This window comes from Erigeron canadensis, chromosome 1 (genome assembly GCF_010389155.1).
Source record: "Erigeron canadensis isolate Cc75 chromosome 1, C_canadensis_v1, whole genome shotgun sequence".
Taxonomy (NCBI): domain Eukaryota; kingdom Viridiplantae; phylum Streptophyta; class Magnoliopsida; order Asterales; family Asteraceae; genus Erigeron; species Erigeron canadensis.
Window position 1 is genome coordinate 56,013,461 of NC_057761.1, and position 20,681 is coordinate 56,034,141.

General features: G+C 35.4%; 2 protein-coding genes across 2 annotated transcripts; both read left to right on the plus strand.

Moving 5' to 3' along the window:
* Nucleotides 1–489: 489 nt before the first annotated feature.
* On the plus strand, nucleotides 490–11,192 carry LOC122585082. Its single transcript, XM_043757177.1, has 19 exons — nucleotides 490–705; nucleotides 1,549–1,886; nucleotides 2,115–2,360; nucleotides 2,524–2,714; nucleotides 2,797–2,968; nucleotides 3,614–3,751; nucleotides 3,824–4,007; nucleotides 4,090–4,235; nucleotides 5,045–5,221; nucleotides 5,373–5,483; nucleotides 6,061–6,180; nucleotides 6,582–6,738; nucleotides 7,186–7,349; nucleotides 7,433–7,519; nucleotides 7,975–8,303; nucleotides 9,111–9,159; nucleotides 9,293–9,432; nucleotides 9,555–9,798; nucleotides 10,510–11,192. The coding sequence occupies exons 2-19, from the start codon at nucleotides 1,596–1,598 to the stop codon at nucleotides 10,837–10,839; spliced, it is 3,276 nt and encodes a 1,091-aa protein (XP_043613112.1). The 5' UTR covers nucleotides 490–705; nucleotides 1,549–1,595; the 3' UTR covers nucleotides 10,840–11,192.
* Nucleotides 11,193–13,004: 1,812 nt separating this feature from the next.
* On the plus strand, nucleotides 13,005–15,440 carry LOC122586241 (protein WHAT'S THIS FACTOR 9, mitochondrial). The gene is made up of 2 exons (XM_043758296.1): nucleotides 13,005–15,121; nucleotides 15,204–15,440. Exon 1 carries the CDS (start codon nucleotides 13,796–13,798, stop codon nucleotides 15,089–15,091), a length of 1,296 nt encoding a protein of 431 aa, XP_043614231.1. The 5' UTR covers nucleotides 13,005–13,795; the 3' UTR covers nucleotides 15,092–15,121; nucleotides 15,204–15,440.
* Nucleotides 15,441–20,681: the final 5,241 nt, after the last annotated feature.

Sequence of the window (20,681 nt, forward strand, 5' to 3'; positions counted from 1 at the left end):
TGAAGTGTACAAGTGAAGAGGAGTCGGTTATTCATTTCACTGACCGAAATTTTGTTGATTTTTTGTTTTTATGTGGTTGAGTCATTATGGGTCAAACACACATATACTCTATTTTTAGTTTGTGGACCACACAGGAGGAATCTTTTCAAACTTGACCCATATATACTTTGCTAGTATGATATGATATACTGTATATTTTAAAATAAAAGGTATTGTGTTTTTAATTAATTATAAGTGGGGAACAAATGATAGGTGAATGGTTAAAGGAAAAAATGAAAGATGGAAAAAATAAAAAGGTGAAGATGATATGGCAAGAAAAAATGTAGGTGAAAGAGTGAATGGTTACGAATGGCCAACCGACACAAAATGACTAAGTTCATTGTCATTGGTGGCCCAAAGCCCCAAACGACAACATTCCACTGGAAACGTCAACAAAAGGGCTATTTTAATGTAGTCACACGACTTTTTAGTGACTCCTTTCTATAGCTTCAATTAATTCATTCACCCTTTTCCACTTTATTACTTATACAGTTATATACTTGACACACTCCATTTCTATTCTCATACTCCGGCAGAAAATCCATCACCACCACCACACCTCACTTTCTCCGACCACAGCTCGTTTTCACATAAAACCGGATCACACATTCTATTTATCTATTCATATTTCGTTACTATTATCGACCGTTTGTGGATCACATCAAGGTACGCCTTATTATCATTATTATAGATTCAGCTTTTTATATTACTTGTTTACATTATAAATCGTAGCTTCGTAATTTCTATAACCTAAAATGATTGCATATATCACAAGCACACTCTCTTTTAAGTTGTTTTTCATTTTATATTTTTATTTTTGTTTACAATTGATTCTATCCTTTTTCGATGTCGATAGGGTTGTTGTTGAATCACATGTAGTTACTTTTTGATGCCGTAAACTTCAAATAATCACATAAATTGCAGACACAAGTTGTTGCATCACACATGAACTATTGGCAACAAATCGTGGCTCGAAATGTAAAAAACTTAAATAAAAGCGTGTACGTGCGCGCGCACTTAGATGTTTGATCTTAGTAATTTACAATGCGGATAGAGACGATCGAAATTTAGGATTAGAGATTTGTTATAGCTATAGACAACATATTGTAGCTCATGATGTACTAAAGTTGAAATGATATAGTGTACATCATCATATATGATAATTAATAGCAATTTGCGCTTGAGTTTTTGTGTTACAACCTGGTTATGCGTTACCTGATACTATGATGATTTAGAGATAGAAGCATTATAAGTTATATATGCTAGTAATTTATACTTTATATTGCTAGAACTGATACTTAATAGTGTGGTGTATATGATAATTAATTAACCCTGTAGTTTATTTTTTGAACTGATTATTTTATTGGTTATGAGGTAACTCAGAGTATGATGATTATTAGTGTAAGAAGTTTATGACGAAGTGATAACAAGATTCAGTTCTAGGGATTAACATGAGCCATCTTTTATTGGTCATTAATATTATCTTAATTTTGTTTCCTTGTTGTTAAGGGATGCAAGTTTGACGGAGGTTTTGTTGCCCAGTGTGGATTGAAAAGATGGAAGGCTTCAAGGCTAAATTCAGATTGGGAGCAATTGTTATTTTTTCGATTGGAATTGTTCTCATTGCTATATATGAGTTATTGAAGCCGATTTCAAATGGCTGTAACATGACATACATGTACCCGACCTACATTCCAATATCAGCGACAGAAAGTTTGCCGTCTTCAAAGTACGGACTGTTTTTGTATTATGAAGGGTGGAAAAAGATCGATTATAATGAGCATCTTAAACAACTTAATGGGGTTCCTGTTCTTTTTATCCCCGGCAATGGAGGTAGTTACAAGCAGGTAGGCTCATGTTTGTTTCTAATATATATTTTAGCTTTGTTTCTCTTGTCTTCTTCCCTTACTTTACTTGCAATGGTGCAAATTTGAACTGCACTACGTTATGATATATTGCTTATGATAACTTGCATAATAGTTGATGGAAAATCCGTTCTTGCATCACATGTGTGGGAGCTTCATCTATCTCCAAGATATCTAATATGTCTTTATATTCCAAACTTATGCTTGCAGGTCAGATCCTTGGCAGCAGAATCTGATAGAGCTTATCAAGGTGGCCCACCAGAGCCTATGTTGTACCAAGAAGCTTCCTTAATGTTTGAAGGGGGAGTGGAGATGGATGAAACTGATATTCCTGTATTCAAGCAATATACTCGCAGGCTTGACTGGTTTGCGGTGGACCTTGAAGGTGAACATTCTGCAATGGATGGTCAGATACTTGAAGAGCACACAGAATATGTAGTCTATGCCATTCACAGGGTATCAACTGTACTATTTTGTACAAAACACATATAATAACACTTGAAGATTGAATATAGTGTCAGAATTGAAACAACAATGTGCTAGTTATGCTAAACATTTCAAGGAATATGCAGTAATGTTCTTTTACAAATACATTTAAAGTATATGCTTTTGCTTGTAGATCTTGGATCAGTATAGAGAAGCTCGAGATGCCAGAGAAAAAGAAGGTGCTGTTGAATCTGGTAGTCTGCCTAATACTGTCATGTTGGTTGGCCACTCTATGGGTGGTTTTGTTGCCAGAGCTGCAGTTGTGCACCCTGCCTTGAGGAAGTCGGCTGTTGAAACTGTTCTAACACTATCAACTCCGCATCAGTACGTTTTTCCTGGGCTTTCTAATTATGTGTTAAAACCTTATTACATGATTGTATCGTAATTTTGTGTAGATTTTTTCCAGGTCACCTCCCGTGGCATTGCAGCCATCACTTGGTCACTATTACGAGTACATAAATCAAGAATGGAGAAAGGGTTATGAGGTCCGAACTTCTAAAACAGGAACGCATTCATCCAGTCCTCAGTTATCTCGGGTGATTGTCGTCTCCATTTCTGGCGGTGGTAACGATTACCAGGTGATTATTTGTTTGGCTGCATTCTTTAATGATTTTGATATGAGTAGTAATAGTTTCGATTGACTTCCGAGCTTCATTTTAAGTCCTCGGGTCCTATATTGAATGTTGGACAGCTTTGAGCTGAATTATGGTGAAGTTTCCACAAATTATACATAACTGGTTTGTAATTCAATCAGTTACTTAACTGGTGTAGTTAAGCTGTTCTGCTCAAAAACTTGCAATGGAAGCACCATTTTGCTTTGATTTATTGTCTTCACGATATGTTCAAGATCATCTATATGAATTGTCCTAGTCTGGAGGTTCTTTTAATGTGCAAAAGGTTAGAATAATGATATACATATTAAAGTTACCGCTTAATAGAATATTATATACTGAATGTATCATCTGTTAGTTTTAGTTTGTTACATGATTATAGAATGATTATGAGCTGGACATTGAACTGATTATTTACCATGTAAAGTTTCTTTCTGTTATCATCTGGGTTACTGCTGTTTCCGTTTCATTTTTTAGCATTGACATTCTTCCTTTTTTTTTTTTTTTTTTTTTTGTCATTAGTGTTTTTCTTAAATCTTGGTTTATGCTTATCATAGATATATTGAATACCAGACTCGCAGCCTAATTGACTCTTTAAGTTTCTGAATTTAGGTAAGGTCAAAGCTAGAATCTCTTGATGGTATTGTCCCATTTACCCATGGGTTTATGATTAGTAGCATGGGGATGAAGAATGTATGGCTATCAATGGAGCACCAGGTTATCTTATGGTGTAATCAACTCGTTGTACAAGTGAGTCGTATGTCTCCTTTCGCAACTATCTGAGTTTTCCTCTTAAATGGGTCTGATCTAGCTGAGTTTCAGGTTTCACACACGCTGCTTAGTTTGGTAGACCATGAAGCTGGTCATTGGATTTCTGGCCCAAGGAAAAGACTAGCAATACTTACGAAAATGCTTCATAGTGGTATGCCAGGAAGTTTGTCAAGACCATTGAATTTATTTCAGCAGTCAGCATATCTTCCTTTGCAGAAAGAGAGAAAAGTTAGCGGTACATCGGTTCAGTTCTAATTGATGTGGCACTTGCAAGTTAATATTATAGAAGTCTAAAAGTCATGTATTTGGCTTTCCAGGGTCCCAAACGAAAACATTTACTGCATGTCCAAGTAGAATACATTGGAGTGATGCAGGACTTGAAAAAGATCTTTACATCAAGACACCAACGGTAACTATTTTGGCAATGGATGGCAGAAGACGTTGGTTGGACATAAAAGAATTGGTTAGTGATCCACTTTTGTTTGTCTAGCATGTCATTCGATGTAGCGTTAATCCATTTATATAATGCATGAGTTGATCCAAGTTATAGCTTAAATTGAATTGGGTCTAATATGTCAGACAGGTCAAAGTTGCCCAATACGTATTGTTAATGTATAAAACTTCCTATATCGTTTTATTCAGAATATTGCATTATCATAGGAACAATATAGTAGTTGAAATCATCTTTTTTTTGCAATAATCATTTACAACTTTTTGTGCGGACATTAAGTTTTTTGAGTCAACTAAAACCAATATTCTACTTGCTCATTTTGCCATCTAAACATATCTTACTCAGCATTGGTAATATTTGGGTAGTTTTACTGGTTTTTCCACCAGACCAATTCACACTTTAATCCCCAGCTTAAATTCTGCGTGGCTATTTGTAATTTAACTTACTTTTTGAGCTCTGATATAAACGAATTTCTAAAGAACCTATGCTTTGGAAAATCCTCTTGTTCTTCCCTTGTTAACCTGCAACTCTTGGAATCAGAATTTAGAACAATGCTTACCAACCATGTTGTAGGTTCTTTGAGCTATTCAATGAATATGCTCAGATGTTTCATTAGGGTAGAAATTTCTATTTTAGGGGATACTATACTAAGCTGAATTCGGTGGTTGAAGATGACATGTTTTCTCTATAACCCGATGGTGACTAAAATCTCAAATTATGTCAAGTATTTGCTCTAGTGACCTTGTTTTGTTGGTTTACTTTATAGTTCGTTATCTTATTTTGTCATAACTCATAAACATATAAAACTTACCAATTATCAGGGGTCAAATGGAAGAGATAACTTTGTTCTTGTGACAAATCTTCTTCCTTGTTATGGGATTAGACTTCATCTTTGGCCTGAAAAAGGAACTTCTGCGTCAGTTTTGCCTCGTAGCAAAAGGGTTGTAGAAGTGACATCAAAGATTGCCCAGATTCCTTCAGGACCGGCTCCAAGGCAGGTACTAAAACCCATATCAAATAGGTTCTTTATTTCCTGCTTTTGTCCTTTCTGTTGCATTCTCATATTCATCAGCTATGACTCATTTTCACTTGCACGAATATAAGCTGGTCGAATTGATTATCTATTTGAATGTACCTTCATGTCTGTAGATTGAACCAGGAAGTCAGACAGAACAACCACCGCCATCAGCTGTATTTTGGTTGGACCCAAAGGATATGCATGGTTTCAGATTTTTGACAATCTCAGTTGCACCTAGCCCAGTAATGTCTCCTTACCATCCAAGTTTATCATAATTATCATTTCAAGTGGCTCTCCTATGTAAACTTTGTTGAAGACTAGTTGAGAACATAATGGATTATTTTTAAAACTGAACAGAAACACATAATTCAGCTTGTTTGTGTTGGTAACCAATTGTTGTTCGCCACTTGATATGTTGTGCTATATAAAACACAGCAAAGAAAGTGACTGCAAGAAGATCATTGCTCATGCATTGAAAAAATTTACTACTTCGAATTAGATGCATGCTTAAATATTGAGATGTGAATGCATAATTTGAATGTTGGCTATTCAGCGTGCTTGATCTCAATATCAAAATGGACAGCTGCAGTTCAGTTAGTTCTGTCATCATCATTCTTTCTTTCTACTTTAAAGTAATTGACTGTATAGTTATTGTCCCATACACATGCCCTTGGATATGATATGGATAAGCAGTGATCTTTTGGACATTCAGTTTTAATTTTATTTCTTATTTTACTGTGAAGATTGTCATATAGATCTGTTAATAATGATTTTCTGAAAGTCTGAGCTGATCAACTGACAGTTATTGTATATACCCAGACTGTTTCAGGAAGACCTCCACCTGCAGCTTCAATGGCAGTTGGGCAGTTCTTCAACCCGGAGGAAGGGAGTAAAGAGTTTTCTCCTCAATCGTTGCTTCTCTCTGTGTATTCTTGGAAGGTTAGTACTTTTTAGAAGTGGTGATTTTTGTTTTGGCTTTTTATTTTTCTCTATCTTTTGTTTCATCTGTTAAATACACGCGCTCGGTTTTCTCTTATATGACTTGGACCCCTTTTTCCTCCTTTCTTTTGAATGGGGTTACCATTTGGGCCAAAGGCTTGTTGGTGGCTAGACGTGAACACATTGACCCTTTTACTTATGAATGGTAGATCTGGGTTATAGTTTTTTTCTCTAACAGTTCAAATGAGTTGTGATCAAGTTGAATGTTTGCAGGTAAACTTGACACAACCCATACCGAAACAACCCTTTTTCACGCTTTAACCTGACTCACCCTTTTTGCTACTTGTATTGCTATTTGACTTCTCTTTATCAAAGTACCCATTGGATTTACAATTTTGTAGGATATTTTCATCAAGGAGGATCATCCTATTGCATTGAATATTACATTCAGTATCAGTTTAGGGCTTCTGCCTGCTACAGTGTCAGTGGAAACTACAGGCTGTGGGATTAAGAAGTCTGGACTTTCTGTTGAAGAGGCTGGAGATATGGATAGTGGCAGTAAGACTTTTTGCTTCATCTTTTAATTTATATAAGACTTTTTGCTTCATCTTTTATATTTCCCTGTAATTAATGGCAAAAGCCTTAAACAAGCTCATCCTTTTATTTGAGGTTAACAATCTGATTAAGTGGCAAATGAAGCCAGCTCAACTGGTAGATGCATCCCTAGTTTTTCCCACAGGACTTGGGTTCCTGTGGGTTTTTTCCCTGAATCACTTGTAACGGCTCATGGCCTACATCTCGTAGTCTAGAGTACGTGTAGGGCTTCAACATTGTATGGTGAGGTGTCTCCTGATGTCGAATACCGACTGACTATTCAAAAAAAAAGAAAAAGTAAAAGCTTGGGGTCATCTAGAGTCATTTACAGAAAATGCCCGCTTAAACCTTTTATTAAATCATTATTCTTTTCTATCTTGTGTTAGTGTATTATTTTTCTTAATCTTGTAGGACTTTGCAAGCTTCGCTGCTTTCCGCCAGTAGCCCTTGCATGGGAAGCTACATCTGGTCTTCACATATTTCCTAATCTTTACTCTCGTACAATCGAAGTGGACTCATCACCTGCACTCTGGAGCTCAACTCAGGGACCCGAGCAGACCAACATTCTGTTACTGGTAAAGATAACATGTATACAATGTTCACTAATTTAATAAATACAAAAAAAAAAATTACGAGTTTTAAACTAATCTGTACGCAGGTAGATCCGCATTGTTCCTATAAAACTAGTGCTTCAGTTTCTTTAATTGCCGCTGCCCGTCGATTTATGCTTTTATATGCCTCCCAGGTGAGTTTTATAAGCCAAAATCAGATGCTTTTTTTTTGTCTGATTGCGTTACTTCAGTAGTTCAAGTTGCCTTCAACTAAATGCTGAAATTACCTTTAGTTTTGTGTATATTTGTTATGAAATTGCATTGATAGAACTTTAGGTGGATTTCTATTTCAGGCAACTTACTTCGTTTTCACCTATGAAAACCATTACACTTTATAAAATTTTCATTTAAAGGTACATGTGCAAGTTAACCTATTTCCAGACACCATATCTGTGTTACATCAGAAAATTTAAACATCGAGTCAGATTACATTACATCCAATCTTCCCATAGTCGGATACTCAATATAGGAAAATTGAAATTTCTGACAAAGTATAGAATCTTTCTATTCAAATTCCCATGTCCGTTATATACTGACCCTTGAATCTATTGATTAGCTTATTATTTTCATTTGGACTATTTTGATGCAGATTATTGGTTTCTCCTTTGCTGTAGTCTTCTTTGGACTGATGAGACAAGCAAATGCATGGGAGCTTGATCTGCCTGTTCCCTCATTGCTGTCTGCAGTAGAATTAAATTTGAGAATGCCACTTCCATTCCTTCTCCTTGCTATTGCTCCCACTCTCATCGCTTTGTTTATTTCATCGTTTAGCCTAAAACCATTTCCTTCGGTTGGTGGCTTCTTTGTAGTCTCAATGATTTGCTATCTAATAGCGAATGGGACCATAATCATTTTGACATTGACCACTCAGATACTCTCTTACATGATTGCAAAAGTACATGTTTTCTTTAAGACCAGGTCAGTCCATATGTCTCCCTCCCACACACATTTATCGTCTATCTAAGCATTTTTGTGCATGCATCTGTTAGGGTTTGCTGGAGTTGGAATAATGGGTGGGTCAGACAGTAAGGGTAATGCTCAAAATGGGAAATGTCAGTTCGGTATGATTTGTGTCTGGCTGACCCAAAAAGAACACTGTCCAATGTTCTATGAATAAGAAAACTAGCATAATATGAAGTTCATTTATTGTTTCAGGTGAACCAGGATGTTGTTTTCATTTAAAAGAGAATTTAAGCAACTTCCAACCCATTTCACTTTTTGATTTGGTTCAGTTTGACCTATTAGAGATATAACCTTAACCCAAAATGATCTATTTACAAGTTAAGTGACTGAATCGCCATCTCTAGGCCTCACATATTCATGTGGATTTGTAGATGCCCATTGCTGATTCTGAAATGGGAGAAGTTAGTTTTTTATTCATTCAGCCGCTTAAATGGGTTAAATGTTTGAAAGTAGTGCACATAGTTTCCCTTGAAACTATCTTAAGATGTGATAGTTATAGTTAAGTTATAAAGATAAAGCAACCTCCAAAAGAATAATAAAGCATACATACAAAATAAAACTCACGGTCTAAGAAATCAACAAAGATAAATGCACAAAATATTTTTAGCCCTGGACTAACTTACTGGATATTTTCAGCTGACTTCTTTGACCTTCTGATCTTCGTGTTTCCCTTCATCTTTACAAGCCATTGGAATAACTTGCGATAAATTAATAATATCCATGTATATCCTTGTAATGAACTAAAAAAGAACGCTTTCTCAGGTGGAGATGGTGGATACTTGATCTTACCACAAGATTTTTCTCATTAAAGGTATCTATCATATAGTTTGTAACATTCTAGATTTGCACTTCTTTTCCTAGGGTCTTCTCCCCTTTTTTTTCTTTTCAGTTACATGTCCAGCATATGGAGATTAAGTAAAAGTACTTATTCTTCTTGTATACAGGCCATGAGGGTCATAAATGCCAATCCATCATTGGCTTTGTCGCTGCTTGCTATTGCCTTGGTCTGCTTTGTCCATCCAGCTTTAGGTCTCCTTATTCTGATATTCTCTCATGTACTATGCTGTCACCATGCGTTGTGCAGGTAATATTCAACTCATGCCCTCCTATATGCTCAGTGTAAAAGGATCTCTGAACCAATTGCATTACACCTAGAATTAAAATTTGTATCTGCTTTTTGAACGTGATCCTTTTTCTTTCTTACAGCTTTTTTACAGCATCCAGCAAGGCTTGTAATGAAGATTTATTTGGTTTTGGAAATGTGGAGAAGTCGTCCAATAATGAATCGGAGGAAGGTTTAGGTATGGACGAGAACAGCTCCAGCACCCCAGATTCTGCAAGAAGCTATGGTGACACACAATTAGAGATATTCCATCACCGACAGGGCTTGCTAATTCTGCATCTTCTTTGTCTACTGATGTTTCTTCCTTCGCTTGTTGCTTGGTTAGAGGTACAAACATTAATTCCAGCATTGTTTCTATTAACTCAGATACATGTTCATCACAATGATCCATTCATCTGTTTACTACTAATTAATGATCTGCAAAGGACATGGATTTCTGTGATCCTAACTAGTTACATACAAAACCAGATCATTCTTAGTTATTTACTAGTGTCTTTAGGTGGTGAAATGGGTTTGGGTAACAGGTCCAAATTTTACTCCAAAACACTTTCTGTCCAAAATATTACCAATTATATGTGAATAATTGGTGTCAAATATGTATGACTTATTATACTTTAAAAATGATCTGATATTAGTATAAAATGATTTAGGGGTCTTAAGCATTTATGGAACACTTTGTTGCCTTCTGACCCATTTCATTGTTATTACCCAATATATCCATTATAAGTACACAATGACCCATTTTTGAATAAACAGCTAAAAAATTCTGTGTCTAGCTTTTATATTCACTCTTTTACGCAAGTGCCACTTATTGCATGATACTATGTGTTTAAGACCATTTAACGTTTCAACATCTTAATCGAGTCCCATTTACCCAAATTGATTAGCATGAAGACATGCTCACATAATGGAAATAGACTTAAATGTCGTAAATAAATCTCTTTTCTTTCATTCTTTCTTTCATCATGTCTAGTAAAAAGCATAAAAATACCGACCAGTTTCTATCACACATTTCTTACCAAATCTTTTTGTTCGCAGAGGCTTAGCATGGGTCACAGCTTCCCTTGGTTCTTGGATTCCATGCTCTGCATGGGTATCATCCTCCACGGTATTTGTGACACAAAACCGGAGTTTAATGTCTTCTTTCAGATACCCGGAATAAGAGGGAATGAAATAAGACAAGGGCTTGTGTACCTCCTTTCTGGGTACTGTTGCTACCTTTCGGGTTTAGACTTGGCCCCTTATAAAGCTTTCTATGCCATAGCTGCCGTAGGAGTCATCTCATTTGTTTTCAGAATCATGGAAAGAAAAAATCGGAGGGGTGGAGAGGCGTATTATAGCAGTAGAAAGCATTCTCATAGACACTAAAAAAGGTATTTTATATTAGCATCGATAATTCTGTTGTTCATTGTACAATGTACGTATAAAAAGGGTAAATGGGTGGGAACCCTCTGGTCCCATGTACCATTTTGGTACTCAGAGCGCACACCGCATAGAACTCATGCCCGGTAAGTCACCAATATACAATGTACGTATAATATCATTAATAGTGAGATGTATAATGGGTGTGAATGACCACGTTGCCATGGTCCCAGAATTTTGAAGAGCAATAGATTTTGGATCTTTGTTAGAAAGGAAAACCATATGTAAGATGTGCTTGTTGCACTTTGAGTTGGAGGTTGTGATTTTAATCCATCTACTTATGAAAGGATTGTTTTTCATCTCGAGCAGATCTAATTTAGAAGAAATTTGGACGAATGGTCAAAACTATTCAAAAGTGCAGTTTATTTGCCCGACCCCCTTGTGTTCAAAACTTTATACATCACCAGTCATATGGTTCTTGTATGTTCGACCAAACCAATGCCAAGAGTGTGTTTAAATTATGAGAACGGTGAATGAAAGGTTTCATTCTAATGTGAAACCTGTCATTGGGTATAACCCGTTTGATCACCTCATGTTACTGCCTTTGTTTTGGGTGAGGTATTGTAGTATTGATGATTACAGAGTTGAGAGGTGTAATGGATGTTTGAATACAAATAGTGTTTTTGAATCATGTGTCATGAAAAAGTGAAATCATGTCAATTATATTTTTCCTAAAATGATTGACTGAAGTATTTACCTGTGTACCGTATTAATAACTCAGTTATAGAGGTTTTGTTGGTAATGAAGCACAACAAAAATCCTGTTGCAAGTTCATGGATATCACAAGCATGAAGATAATCAATTTGGTGGATCTGTTAAGGGGCAATAGTGTAGTGCCAAGCATTAGCAATTTGGCAAGTTTTTAACGAGTTTTCCACCAATAAGAGCATGATAAGTGTTTAAGCAAAAAAGAAGCCAAAATAAGCCAATTTTTGCCAAAAGACATGGTGTAGTGGTAAAATTTGTCAATTCTTTGGAAAAAAAAAAAACTTACCAAATAAAAAAGAAAAAAAAGACACGCTCCCACATGCACTTTTTTGCCAAAACTGGCCACGTGGACTTGCCTAACGTTCACTAGCATCGGCCAAAACTAGCCGATGTACTTTGCCAAAACTTGCCGATTAAACTTGTCGATACAACTATAGGATTGTCAATGAGTCGATGCTAGCTGATGTTTTTTGCCGATGCTTTTTGCCGACTACACCTTTGCCCCATAAAGATTTCTGACTAGTGACCGTATTCACCATATGACCTTCCTACTATTTCCTCCTCCATGCTCATTACGGAAGAAATTGAGAAATGTGTCGGGTAGTATTTTACTACAGGGATATCATAAGTCATAAAATGTTCATATCATCAGTATTATTATATATCTACATGGGAGGCCTAGAGGGTGTGCAAACCCGATTCCCAGCCGGGGCATAAATTTTGAAAGGACATAAATAGGGGGAAGTGAAGGTGGTGCTGTTAGGCACCTAAGTTGGGTGAAATCTCTCTCACATGCTAATTTTTTAATCCATGAAAAGCATGGGGGGCATCATTTATACATTATAAAATTATGGATTAAAAAATTAACATGTGAGAGGGATTTCATCCAAGTTGGGTGGTGCTGTCTCACACCTTCACTTTTCCCATATATATATATATATATATTAAAATCTTATTTACGATCAACAAGTCTCAAGAAAAACTGAGTGAATTGGTCATAATAGTTATCAAGAATGGAATGCTAGAGAACATAAATTGTGAAGAGCTAATTAACCAATTTGCTATGAAAAATGCTAAGAGAGCTTCACGGATCATCGGGTAAATAAGTAACTATTATGGTATGTAATTATAAAATTATGATATTATTATGCATATATAATTTTTTGTTATAATGCTAGTTATCGTATATAAAAAATAGTTTTTTATATATTTGAATTCGGTTGAAGTTAGAGATATAATTTTCTTTGCTCGGTCGGGGTGTTAAAATTCTCAGGGCCGCCACTGTATATATATATCTATACATAAATAACTTTTTAATGACAAAAGTACTAAAATTGATAAATCATCTAATGATATATAGGTGAAGAAAATCTACAAAAATACATGGACTACACCAAAACACATGTCGCCATGTCGGGGAACTTTCTAAGCAATACATCAACCCTAAAGAAAAATCGCACTTATTTATGTCACCCCTCTCATAAACAGTCATGATGGTTGTCGTGACATTGATTATAACAACAATAGTAAAAAAAAAAAAAAAAAAAAGGATAAAGGTGATGCTAGAAAACCAGGTTCTTAGGAGTGGTGGTTAACATCTCAGAGATTTGATACCATTTTTATTTGCTTCTAAAACTTGTTCGGAGAGGATAAAAGAAGTTCTTGCACATGTTGTTTTCATCCCACATGTTTGGTTTTACACGGAAAATTATGTTTATTAGGTTTTTATATTGATGTTTAACATGTTCAAATGAGTTTCTATATACTATGTATTGTCGGATTTGCGTTAAAGTGTGTTATGTTGTATGTTTATTATTATTCACTACTCTTAATGTAGCTAGGTGATGTTCGGCCGACAGGTATAATTACTAAATTCTTTACAGTATAGTATCATGTACATCTGGATAGAAACAAAAGTTTAAGACTATCAACTTCTCACATCTCCATACCTACCTCCAAGATTGGACGTTGTTGTTGTAGATGATGTTCGAACTCTAGTAGGTAAATAAATAGTGACGAGATATCCTAATTTGATGCTTACATCCGAGTCAGAAAACCTGGTAACCGAAATAAAATAAAATCCCTTCAACAAAAATAAGTTCATGAGAAATACTGTAATATGAAATCACAAAGTCACAACTAAACACAGACTTGACTTCACTCTGCCTCCAACATAAGAAGATAAGAAGAAACCATGAACTACAACAACAGAGCGGCCATTGACAACCTCCAAAACATCTTCAACAATCAACAATACAGAACCATCACAAAAGTCCGTTTGAAATGGGTCAAAAACCGATCACTAGACAACATTATAGACATCCACACCGATCTCAAAGCCGCCTGTTTACTCAAAGACGCCATCATAAACCGTCCAATCGCCACCCAAAAATTCCTCACCGCCAAACAGCTTTCCGACACCCAAAAACTCCTCGGCATCACAATCCCAACTCTCCGTTTCATCCGCCGTTATCCGACTCTGTTTCATGAATTCCCACATCCTAAATATCCTTCACTCCCCTGTTTTTCTTTGACAAATATCGCCTTAAATTTGCAAAGAATTGAATCAAGAATTTATGAAAAAAATGAAGCAGAAATTGTTGAAAGGTTGTGTAGGTTGTTAATGATGTGTAAAGATCATCAATTGCCTGTTAAATCTGTTTATCCATTAAGATGGGATTTGGGGTTTCCTTTTGATTTTGATAAAAATTTGGTTGCAAAGTATCCGAATTTGTTCGAGATTGTTAAAGGGAATGATGGGTCATGTTCAAGTTTGAAACTTGTGAAATGGGTCAATGAGTTTTCAGTTTCAAAGGTTCAGGAAAGGGGTGAAAGTAAGGATTTGAGTGAGAATTTGTATAGGAAGTTTAGGTCAGGGGAAAGTGGGTTAGGGTTTCCTTTAAGTTTTCCTAGAGGTTATGGTGCACAAAAGAAGGTTAAAAGTTGGATGGATGAGTTTCAAAAGCTGCCTTACGTGTCACCTTATGAAGATTCGAGTGGACTTGATCCGGAAAGTGAGTTGATGGAGAAGAGGGTTGTGGGTGTTTTACATGAGTTTTTGAGCTTGACTGTTTATAAGAAGACTAAAAGGAATTATTTGAGGAATTTAACTGAGGAGTTTAATATGCCATTTAGGTTTACTAGAATCTTTACGAGGTATCCAGGGATTTTTTATCTGTCGTTGAAGTGTAAGACGACGAGTGTGGCGTTAAAGGAAGGGTATAAGAGAGGGAAGTTGGTAAATCCTTGTGAGATTGCCAAGTATAGAGCAAAGTTTTATCATGTTATGAGGACTGGTCTGATTTATAGGAAGAAAGGGTTGGAGATGTTGCCTGAGTTGGATAAATTGTATGATGATAACGATTATGATAATGTGCTTAAGAACTACGAGAAAGAGCCGTCGGATGGTGAAGAGGTTGAATCAAGTGGTGAATGGGTTGAACATGAAGATGGAGATTCAGAGTTTGATGATGTTTCTGATCAAGATTAACTGGTCAATTTGATGTTAGAAGATTGAGAGGTAATTTACTTCAGCTACAATGCTTCTTGTACAAGAGTTGCCTCGTTACTAATTTTCGTTCCAATTGGTTTTTGGCCCAAAGGTATGATTATATGAGTTAAGTCTCTGCAACACTGAGGATGTGAAGAGAAACTTGCGTATGAGGCTTTTTTGTTGTTATAGAAATATGCTAGGAATTCTTTCTCTTCTTTGATTGTTGACGATTATTAGCTTAAGGTTGTATAAGCATAAAAGGGTAGATTTAAGATTATTAAACTCAATGTGCTTATAGTATGTCTTCTGCCTCTTAATGTTAAAATACCTTTACAGTTGTGGTACATACCGCAGAGATTGTTTTGGACCAATTTATAGTTTTCAGTCCTGTTATAGTGTTATGGACTACACATATGCTTAACATTTAGGGTTTAGAAGAAGACTAGATTCGCGGGAAACATGTATGATTAATGACATGTTAAATTTTTTTAATATCATAAGTTGATAAATATTACCACTAAAAAACATGAAGTTACATTAATGGTCATTTAAATTCAGGTTAACAGTGACCATACAGTTGTAAAATGGATACATCATCTATTAGAGGTCTTGCTAAGTAAGGTTTTCGTTTCTTTGGATGTCTTTCATTCATCCGAATATGTCTGCATTGTCATTGTACTCGTGCTTTAATGTTTTGCTCGAATAATTTAGTTATACACTAAATTACTAAGCAATTGAATTCTCAATCTATATATCATGTTGTATAAATCTAAGTTAAAATATGCATAACATTATTGCAATTTTATATAATTATTTTTCCAATATATAATTATGATAGCTTATTATAGACTTCATATTTGTTTTTTAGTTCTTTATTAAGAATGCCGGTTTGACATTCGGTCCGATTTTCAAAATATTGAATTAATAAAAAAGTTATATGATAGAAATTCTATAGAAAAATATAACTTAATAAAAATGTATTATTTTAAAAAAAAAGTTTATTGTAAAAAAATAAAAATTAATTTTAAAGATAATACAAAAATATTGGTTTCCATACATCATCATTTGATCTAACGACTCTAATTAAAAGTTGAACTTTTTCTAAAAGTCCATACTTCTCCAATTATGAATTAAGGTTTCGCTTTTATATATATTAGAGATGATAGAAAATTACTCTCTACAAACTTAAAAGAAAGGACGTACTAATGTGTGGCAACAAAAAAAAAAAAAAGTAGTATTTGATAAGAATTGTTATCCAATCAAACGGCAAAACGCACAAAACAGTATCCAGTGTCCTTATTTTGCCAGCAAATAGTCGGATATGAGTTAAGCACAATTTGCTATCAGATGGCACAGTGAAGAAACGTAGTTTTCATGAACCGTGGTTTCCGTTAACATCACTTCTGAGCATTTCGTGCTACAATCTCCTCTGTATTTTGGATAAGGGAAGATTTGTTTTTTCTAAGACACCAAAGCAAATGGTGGTTTGACTTTATGACAGTATAAGGAGGTGACCGTTTTGGTGTCGTCATTCGGTGAAATCAAAAGGGTCCGTCATTTCGAGTGCATGAAAATGTGCAAATGTAGTTTTGTTTTGCTATTACTAGCATTGTACCCGCGCAATGCGGTGGCGGTGACGGCGATGATAGTTTAGTGGTGTCGGTGACGGGTGGTGATCGATGACATCGACAATTGGTGTCGAGTGGTCTAACCGTGTAAGTTAATACAATGGTGATAGTGATATTTTAGAAAATAAGGGTTTAAAGTATAAATTAATTCATTAAGGGTAATTTTGGTAATATCTAATAACCCTTTCCGGGTTGTTTATTAAGGACAATCTAGTAATTTCTCATCTAACCATTTTCTAACTCTTTCTTAAAATAGAGGAGTGAATAATTGTAACGTCTCAACCCAAATGAAAGCGTAATTATTAGAAACCAAAACTTTAGACTTTATACTTAGAAAAATACGGCAATTTTTCGCGAAAAATCAAAATATTGCAATTCAAGAAAAGACACTTGTAGTGTTCTTAAAATGATGTAAATAGACTACTATATAAGTTTCAGGACCCAAAAAGGTCAAACGAAGGCTCGGGAAATAAACAAGGTTTGAGGACAGTGGAGCACGGCCTTTGCACAGGGCAAGAGCCGTGCTCTGTGACACAGAGGCCGTGCTCTCTGCTGTACACCAAAAACCCTATTTTTGACGTTTTTTAACATTTCGACTCACAACCTTATCATTCCCAGATATAAATAAATCATAAACACATCAAATGTACCAAAACCAAGTTTACCAAAGTGACAAGTTACCGAAATGACTTGTATCAAGAGCCATTAAGTACAAAAGGGATATTCTACCCAAGTTACCCATGTACCAACCTTTGAGATGGCAAGAAAACCTTCAATAACAACTTTCACTTCAAATCTATCACTCTACAACCTCCTTGCTCTTGCTACTACCAACTCCTATAAAAGAGTTAAACAACTAAAATGTAAGCTACGCTTAGTGAATGCATACACATACAATCATAATCATGTCATTTTCAACTTTGTGCATCAAGCACCACATAATGCCTAGCAAGCTAGCCATATCATTCATAGCAAACATCACACATACATTTTCAACATGGTCATGGACAATTTGGCTAGTAGGAATTTACCCACCTACTAGCTCTTACATACAACATGACTAGTAGGAATTTACCCACCTACTAGTTCTTGCATACAACATGACTAGTAGGAATTTACCCACCTACTAGTTCTTGCATACAACATGTAAGGACCCAAACCTTTTTAAACAAAATCGAATAAATTTTTTTTTTTTTTTTTTTGGTGTCCACTGCGGCGCAGTGAGGCGAGACCACCTCCACTGCGGCGCAGTGGAAATTCTCTGCCAAAAGTGAAAGAAAGCTCACTGCGGCGCAGTGAGGTAGGACACACTCACTGCGACGCAGTGATATATCTCGGCTAACAATAACCAAAAGCCCACTGCGGCGCAGTGAGCTAAAGCAGGCTCCCACTGCGGCGCAGTGGGGGCTACCTGCAGCAAACCACTTGTTCAAAATCAGGTTTTCCCGCACTTAACTTTAAATGTTAAACCAAAACACCATTTCAACTTCAACATTTCCGAATATCAAAACATGACCTTTAGAGCATAAGTCACCCATACATTGAAATCATTCCTTCTACCAAGACTTTTGACTACAAAATTTCACAAGCGGGTCAATAACCCTACTTGGGTAATTGTCAAGTTAGTTACAATTTCTACCATTACTAAAGTTTCCAACGCAACTACAACCTTTCAGGAGTTCATCCAAAAATAATTTGACCAAAGAACATGTATCAAAAGCCAATGGGTATCAAAAGGGACCATCTACCCAAATTATCCAAATGCCAACCTTCCAAATGGCAAGAGCTTCCAAATTCTAACTTCACTCGATCACTTCTTTACCTTTGCTACTACCAACTCCTATAAAAGAGTTAAACAACTAAAACATAAGCAACGCTTAGTGAATGCATACACATATAATCATAATCATGTCATTTCAACTTTGTGCATCAAGCACCATATAAGCCTAGCAAGCTAGCCTTTTCATACATTTCAAACAACATACATTCATTTTCAACATGGCCATGGATAATTGGCTAGTAGGAATTTACCCACCTACTAGCTCTTATAAACAAATTGACTAGTAGGAATTTACCCACCTACTAGTTCTAACAAACAACTATCTAATGGGTCATAGGAATTTACCCACCTATGACCTCTAGTAACAAGAACATGATTATATGCATATACACTCACCATAAACTTGGCTAGTTGACACAACAAGGCTACAAGATCGACAATTTAATCTTCAACACCTATACAAGAGTAATCACATATCATTTATGAGTTCCATGACTCAACTACTTACATTCAACAACTCTAAGATTATGGTGTTTGGCTACTAAACACTTTCCAACAAATCTTCAATTTCTCAAAATAAAGCTTTATTTTATAAACACTAGCCAAACACCATGAGATCTTTACCACAGGGGATTCTCACTAACAACAAATTCTTTTAATCAATAATCCATACATCATTCAAATTTAGTTAGGGTTTTACTTGAATACCCCAATAGCAAAAACCCCAACTCTAAGGCTAAGAACCCTAATTTTAAATGACAAATCAAACTAAGGTTATGAAATCTATACCTCAAGAATGGGAAACAAAGAATTAGGGTTTTCAAATTGGAATTCTTCCTCTTTTTCTTCTTTAAAGAATCGGTCACCACCACCTCCAAGGAAGCCCCAAATTTCAATTCTAACACAATAGGAGATGATTATTGTTATAGCTTTTAAGATTAAACTTCTTCAATTTGAGTTTCTATTGCATGAACCATGGAAGGATTTTGAGAAAATGGAGTAGTTAGAAGAGAAAAGAGCTTGAGTGGGAAAACATGAATCATCAACTTAGTGGCTGGCTTTTCTCTCTGCTAGCCACGTCCCATATTGTATTTTGTGGGTAAAATACCCGCTAGCCACTAAAGTTCCAACTAAATTAATCCCTTAACTCAAAACAAAATACTAGGAAATTAATTTAATGTCAAAACTACAAAAAAGATTAATTTTCTATTACCTTAAAATACTGGGATGTTACACAACATGACTAGTAGGAATTTACCCACCTACTAGTTCTTTCAAACAATCAAACTATGGGTCATAGGAATTTACCCACCTATGACCTCTAATAACAAGAATATGATTATATGCATATACATTCACCTCAATTTGGCTACTTGACACAAAAAGGCTACAATTCACAATTCAATCTTCAACACCTATACAAGAATAAACATATAACATCTATGAGCTCCATGACTCAATTACCTTACATGAATCTACTTGTATTCATCAATTCTAACACTATGGTGTTTGGCTACACAACATTTTTCCAACAATTCAAATTCTCATAAAAGAGCTTTATTTCATAATTTCTAGCCAAACACCACAAGATATGAGATTCTTACCAAGGGGATTTTCATTTACAACATCTCTTTCAATCAAAATATACATTTATCAATCAAATTTAGTTAGGGTTCTACTTGAACATATCAATAACAAAAATCCCCAATTTCTAGAATCAAGAACCCTAATTTTCAATAACAAAAAAAAAGACTAGGGTTAGGGATTAAATACCTCAAGAATGAAAGGCAAAGAATTATGGTTTTCAAATTAAAATTCTTCCCTTTTTTTCTTCCTTAATATTTCGGTCACCACTACCTCCAAGAAAGCCCCAAATTTCAATTTCTAATGCAAATGGAGATGATTGTTGATATAATTTTAGGATTCTTTAATTTGAGTTTCTATTACATGGATTTGAAGAAGAGTTGAAGATTCAAGAAGGATTAAGAAGTAGTAGTGGAAGGAGTTGAAGTTTGAAAGAAGAGTGGAAATGTGGCTGGCTCATCTCCCTGGTAGCCACGTCCCATTTGAATTTTTTGTGGGTAAAATACCCGTTAGCCTCTAAAATTCCAACTAAATTAACCCCTTAACTCAAAATAAAATATTAGGAAATTAATTTAATGTCAAAACTATGAAAAGG

Coding starts and splice junctions, on each gene's coding strand:
- LOC122585082 (XM_043757177.1), top strand. CDS start 1,596: ATGGAAGGCTTCAAGGCTAAATTCAGATTGGGAGCAATTGTTATTTTT. Junction 2,715..2,796: donor ACACTATCAACTCCGCATCA/GTACGTTTTTCC, acceptor GATTTTTTCCAG/GTCACCTCCCGTGGCATTGC. Junction 6,739..7,185: donor TGGAGATATGGATAGTGGCA/GTAAGACTTTTT, acceptor TTAATCTTGTAG/GACTTTGCAAGCTTCGCTGC.
- LOC122586241 (XM_043758296.1), top strand. CDS start 13,796: ATGAACTACAACAACAGAGCGGCCATTGACAACCTCCAAAACATCTTC.